The 6773-nt window shown below is 44.2% G+C and overlaps 1 protein-coding gene across 2 annotated transcripts in view; it reads left to right on the top strand.

Moving 5' to 3' along the window:
• The window catches only part of dhx38 (DEAH (Asp-Glu-Ala-His) box polypeptide 38), a 22529-nt gene extending 17955 nt beyond the window's left edge, over window positions 1-4574 (top strand). For both annotated transcript variants that reach the window (XM_008288190.1, XM_008288191.1), the window contains exons 26-27: window positions 545-666; window positions 3125-4574. In XM_008288190.1, coding sequence (XP_008286412.1) covers window positions 545-666; window positions 3125-3206 — 204 coding nt within the window. In that variant the 3' untranslated portion in view covers window positions 3207-4574. The remainder of the gene's footprint in view (window positions 1-544; window positions 667-3124) is intronic.
• Window positions 4575-6773: the final 2199 nt, after the last annotated feature.

A 6773-nucleotide genomic window follows, 5' to 3' on the forward strand; every position in this document is an offset into this window, starting at 1 on the left:
AACTTTTAGGGCCATTAAAAGTTAGAATTGTCCAATAAGTACAAGTAAAATAGTACAGCAGAGAATAATTCTGACAAAAAAAAGAATATTATTTTGCTCTCCAACCCTCAGATTTGTGTTGCAGCTCTTAGCAGGTGTCCTGACCTTTTACATTTTAAGACAACTGTGCGTTTTCAATGTTGTGGCAACAGCAGCAGCAGAAAGAAAACACCTATATCATATCTCTATAAATAAATGATGTGCTCAGCTTGGTGTGAAGGAGCCTGACTTTCCTGTACGGTTGGGATGAACCGGAACACTGCGAATCAGGCCTTAGTTTCCAATTTCCAGTTTCCCTTCAGCCAGGATCTAAAATGTTGTGTGGAGTAATTGAGGCTGAGATCGTTGAATATTCACGCCCATGGTTTTGGAATAAGATGTTCTATAGCTGAGATGTGTGGGTCTCCTGCTTGTGGTGATGTGCCTTGTGCATGTTAACACTACAATGAAAGTTTTCTGTGTTTTCCTGTGTATGTTCTTCACCCGTCTCCGTTTGCTCCTTCAGGAGAACCGCCGTCGGGCCAAGGAGGAGATCACCAACATGGAGGAGGAGATGGCCATGGCCGAAGAGCAGCTGCGAGCTCGTCGAGAGGAGCAGGAGAAGAAGAGCAACACCGGCAGTGTTAAGTAAGTCAGCAACACATCTCCCCTCCTTTTTGGTTCATCACACGGGCCTCATCCGACAATGGTTCCCTGTGGCCCTCATTTTCCATACACAGTCGAGATTAGAAACGTTTAATTTACCTACCCGGCTGCCAATCCATATCTTCACCCCCCCCCTCCCTCCCTCTGCTCCTCCTCTCCCACTCTCTCTACTCCACCTCTCTCACTCTTCATGATGAGCTTTTCTCACCTCTGGTCCCTCCAGACGAGACAAAAAGAAATAATATTGACTCCTGGCTGACCCCCATTACTGCAGCAATTTAAATTGTGCCACAGCAGAACAGAGAAAGGAGGGGAACGTTCATTTTCAAATTAGACCAAAAAATTAATTTCACACCCATCTGTGAGCTTTACAGAAAGAAATAAGGTTATAAAGACAGACTTAAAAAAGAACTTTTATTGTTAATTAATCAGCCGGTTTATCTGTCTTGAGTTTAGTGTGACCACGTCTGTGACAGATATGTTGAAAATAATCACACTCGAGGTATAGGATTAAGAATTAGATTTGAGCAGAGGAAGTTGGACGTGTGATAATGAAGTTGAAGGCTCTCCTGGGCTCGTCGCTGCCTTTGTCCTCCGGCGGGCCTCGCCAGCGTCTCCTCTCTGAGCTCAGAGCCACCAGGATGAAACGTTTCCGTCGGGCGTGTCTTCGTGTGCCGGCTGCTCGTCACCCGTCTACCTGCTCGGCAGCACAAACAGATAACCTGTGATGTGTATAGATGTAGAGCACGGTTAGTGTTTTAAGAAGAAGTGGGAAGAGCATGCAGTGGGTTCTGTAGCTCCATATGAGTCACTTGAAGGACAATGCCATGGGTTTTATCCCCCTGAATACAGTCGGTAGGTGTCATTTTTACTGCTGACTTGAAATCAAAGTCAGATTTGCATTGTTCTTCACTTATACTGTTAGAGAGAAATCATTTAGACAATACTTTATTTAGACATGCTTCCCGTACAAGATCTTAAGAAGTTTCTCCTCTTAAAAACACTGGTTTGTACAAAACAAGGATTTCCAGGAGAATGTTTTTACACTCGTCAAAGATGAATCAGAAACTTTGGTTTTCACTAATATTGAGCAAATTCAGGGTTCACTTCAGATTTCTTTTTTTAAAAGTTTGGGCTTTTTTGGCCTTTTTGCCTTCATTAGATAGGACAGATGAGAGAGAGGTAGGAGAATGGGGGAAGGACTTGCAGCAAAGAGCCATGAGCAGGACTCGAACAGATGACCGCTGCATTGGGGGCTATAGCTTGTGTTCATGGGTCGCCAGCTCAACCAGTTGAGCTAAAGCGATGGCCCTACTAAAGATTTTTAAAGTTATTTTTTTTGGCCTTTGTGCCTTTATTTGATAGGGCAGTGAGGGAGAAGAATGGAAGGAGGATGTGTGGGAAAGGGCCATGAGCGGGATTCAAACTCATGACCTCCACATCGGGACTGCAGCCATGTACCAGTTGAGCTAAAGCGACGGCCCTGCTTCAGATTTTTGCTGAGAATGTTGGACAGCAGGATGTATAGTTGTAGATTCATGGATGTAGTTTTCTCTAGAGCAGCTGTGATTTTTGGTTCATGTATGTATGAGTTGAAAAACTTCAATTAGCAGTGAGTATTTGATTAAAGCATCTGTCACCGCCTGCTTCATGCATTCTTCATATTTGATAAAGTCACATTACTATAGATTTATAATATGCATTATGATGCAAAATAACAATAGTGTACTGATTAGTTTATGATGCTGTATTTAGTCCAGATGCATCACAAAACACAACTTTTAGTTTGGTTTTGTACAGAAATACATTCAGTTTTCCTAAATGTAAAATACTCATAGCAAAGAGTCTAAAACTCACAGAACCAATGATCTGGTCCTTCAAGAACACTTGTTCAAACCCACTAAACACTTGGCTGCATGTGTGTGCATTGTGCAGGAAAAACCCAGACAGGTTTTTTTTTTCTATATTTGTGCTCATTGTTGTTATGAAACAAGGAGCAGCTTCTATACTGAGGGAGCCAGAACAATTTCTCCTGAAGTGAACGGGGAGACAGAGCGAAGGGGGACACGGTGACAGAAGGGGGTTATGGCCTGATGCTTGTAATTGCTGCAGGTGTGTGTGTGTGTGTGTGTGTGTGTGTGTGAGAGCATGAGGGAGAGATGAGGAAAGTGTGGGCAGTGTCAGTGTGTCACACAGCTGTAATTAAAGATGATAGATTGTGCTGTCAGAGGCGTCAGGCTCGACGTCCCAACACTCCTCACGGAGACACCAGTCTGCCTTTTAACTCTCCTCTAGTCCTGCTGCTTTTATGGTCGCATCCGGCTGCACAGGACAGTGTCCTCTGCAAAAAAACTAAACAAAAAAAACAGCTGCTTAACTAATTTTAGCATTTAAATATAATAATATCACAGTGAATCGTCTGACTCTTCTTTTGTTTCAGGGCGGTGAAAATCTGCACACCCGGAAGGAAAGACGAGGCCCCCATGACGCCCCGACGCACCCCCGCCCGCTTCGGACTGTAAAAGCTCCTCCCGGAAGTAAAAGCACATCCGGCTTCTGGAGAGTCACCCAGACGTTGGACCACACCAGCTCTAAGCAACAACAGTGTAACTTCCAGCTCCTATGTGTCCCTCCCAGCATGACCATCACCTGCAGTTCATGTACAGACCACTAGAGTGAGAACTTGTATAAGGCACAAGACTCAGAGAGGAGCCCGGTTGATCAGAACGCCTCCCTCCACCTTCATCTGCCACTAGCTGGTTCTATGATACATTTTAAAGGAATAAAGGACCGTGTTGTTGTTGTTTTTATTTTTTTTTTCTTTTCTTTGTATTCTCAGTATTTATATGTGGTCATTACTGACGGGTTTTTACAGATTTCTCTAGAATGATTTTACCTGAAGCTTAATTTTCTATACTCCTGACTGTGCTGTTACAGGGCGGCTGAAACACGGTGATCTAATTTCAGCGTTGCTCGTCTTTGTGTCCTTGCATTTACTGGTTCTTGTGGTGTTGTGGCTTGAACAACGTGTGCCACCTTGAAGTGCTCCTCCACAGACTGAAGCACTACTCAAACTCTACTCGTGGCATGAGTGTCTACTGACTCTAGAGTTGTATTGTAATACGTCCTAATACACACAACACACTCGTGCGGGCTTAGGCAATTGACTTCCTTCTACTTTCTGTTGACCTTGTTACAACGAGTTAATGTACCACAGCATTGCTTCGGAACTTCCCCCCGTGCTGGATTGAACATATCAACTGTTTTGTTTTCATGGTCCCCGTGTTTAGAAAGAAAAGTGGTTTTCTTAAAAACGTCTGCAGAATTGTCCTTTAAATTGGCACTTTTGTTGACGTTCGCCTTCCCAGCTGATCAGAATATCGCGACCGGTTTATGTGTAGCAAAAAAAAAAACGCCTCCACGCTCGGATAGTGACGGTCGCTCTGTTTCGTCTCTTCTCCATGAAACTTTTTTTTTTTCTGTCTTCATCTTTTGTAAATGGGAGAAAAAAAAAAGAAATAAATGTTAGCTATTTTTTTAATCCAAGGTAATTTGATTTGATGTTGTACTCACTAAATGTTTTGTGATGTAACTCTGTGACTTGTGCTTCCACGTTTAGTTTTGCAGAAGAGCTTGATGAGTGAAAGTGATGCAAATGAGTCAAGGCCGTAAAGTCTTTACCTGCGGCTTCTGTAAATACTCTCGCTTATGTATCTATAAAAAGAGAAACAGTGACTGATTAATTAAGCTCTCAGCTGTGTACATAAAGTGTGTCTACGAGTGATTTGCAAGATATTTAACAAGGCGCAGACGACACTGCAACCAAACATTTCATTACAGATTAATCGGCTGATAACTTGGGTGAATAAACTAGTGAAATCCCAAAAAAACTGACTTAATTTCTTAGACTCACAGGGGGACATGTGGTTTATGAAATGTTAGAAAATAGTGAATTACATTTTTCTAAAGCCCCATAAAAAAACAACAACCTTGAAACCTGCTTCTTTATGTTTAAGCAGCAGACCAAAAACCTAAAGAAATCCTGCTTATCATCACAAAGGACAAAGAAAAGCAGCAAATTCTAACATCTGAAAAGATGGAGAATGTTTGACATTTTACAAATACTACTGGAAAAAAAAAGAATGAATGAATTACTTAAATAGTTGCTGGCGAGTTTAGTCAAGTTTAGCAAGATGAAAGATATCGACTGCTTGGCTGGGAAAGGACTTTACATTAACCTCAGACTCTCCCAGTGGTCTGCTGTTGCACACACAAAGTTTTCCTGACAACAAACTTGATGTGAGGGAGGTCAGCAGCCTTGTTTGCACAACGTGTACATGTAAATACGGTGCACAGCAAACAGCTACATAACTAAAACGGTCCTAATGAAATCCCCAGAATGGCTGTTTTCACTGTCGGCTTTACAATCGCGAGCTGAGGCGAGTGAGGCTGATCAGAGGGAAGCAAAAAGCATGGATCTGTCCCTCCCTCACTCACTCAGGCACTCACACCCACATATGCCACACATCTACATGTGTGATCCCTGGGCTTTGAAACCCCTCAGCTGTAAAGATGTTGATATGCTTTAGATGAAGAGCCGGGCTATATGTGGGTGCATCTCGCGTCTGGCTTTATTTAAGCTTGTATGTAAATCTTCAGGTCACAAGACTGTTGAACAAAAAAAGCCTGGATGGTGTTCGAGTGTCTTCATCACGGTTTCACTGACACTTTTTTTTTTTTGATGCCTCTCAGCTGAAACCTCTCTTACAAGCTGACATCAATTTGGAAGGAAAGACAAAAAGAAGCTGGCCTGCCTGGGATTTCTTCAAATGTAGTGTGCAACAACGAGCAATGTTTGTCTCTGAGCTGAGTCCCTCTGCTGCGGGCCTTTCTTGTTGGTCAGTGATCGCCTGTCTAACTGTAACCGCGATGCAAATAAGCATATTACGAGTGTCCCCTCAACCCCCTCAGTTCTGCAAGTCGCCTTGATTGAGTGTGGCAGGTGGAGGAGGGGATGGATATAATGGACTCCACCAACTTTAATGAGACAAATCTCGGCTATGGGCTGACATTTTGAAATAGTCCTTGTGAATGACAGTGTCAGCAGTCACCTTTACTAAAGCTTTCCAGGGAAGGTCTCTGTAATGATGGACGGAATTAAAATGGCCTCCGAGGCGGCGCGGATAGGAGCCACGGGATTAGGGTGCAGAGCCACGCCTCTTGAACGGGGCTCCTCGGCCACGCCCCGAATAAAGAAGCCGCCTTTTCATAAGAGGGCATCAATCCTGCACAGGCCGCGTGTCCTCACCCTGAGGTTTGATGGAGGGATTATGGTGAATGTTAGTTGTTGACCACAGTTGTTGAAATGAGCTGTCCCTCACATTAACTGCCCCCCCACCACCACCACCACCACCACCACCCCAGCCCTGGTTGAGTGTCTGGTGGCTGACAGGGACAAGCTCTGCTGTCATTACAAACTTAATAAGAGCAGAAGTGAGATTGATGAGAAAAACAGAGGCATCAACTGCTCTTTTAATTAACTCTTGTCCCGTAATGGTGCCAGGACAAAGGCACTGAGCAAAGAATGAGACATTTTCCTTTCTCCTTCTACCCCTTTCTGTTTTGTTGCCTCGCTCACCCGCAATAATGAACAGCCTTCTGGGACCCAATTACATCCAAGGCTGCATTAGGAGCACAGCAGGCCCAGTGGAAACTTCAGCTGAGTTTTCCCTCATCCACCCCCTCCCCTCCTCCTCCGCCTCCACATGCTGTTACCCTGCTGGAGATGGCCTTCACTTGATTGAATTTTGAATGTTACACACCCCGCACCTCCCCCACCCTCCCCCCCGGTTTTCTGTAGTCCCTTACCTTCAGCAGTTGTAAACCCACATGTGGTTTATGATGGAAACAGGTGGCAATGTATGCTTGTTGTTAGCTGTCCTTCACTGTGTAACTGCCCTCGCTGATGGAGTGGCTTTTGTATACAGTGCGTAATGGGCAGTGCCAATTGGTGCGCCGAGCCTGTTTTATGTCTGGCGTCCCTGCAACATGCCGCATAGTCTTGCGAGGGACACAAAAGGAAAAGAGAT

This window comes from Stegastes partitus, unplaced genomic scaffold, assembly GCF_000690725.1.
Source record: "Stegastes partitus isolate 25-593 unplaced genomic scaffold, Stegastes_partitus-1.0.2 Scaffold545, whole genome shotgun sequence".
Lineage (NCBI taxonomy): Eukaryota > Metazoa > Chordata > Actinopteri > Pomacentridae > Stegastes > Stegastes partitus.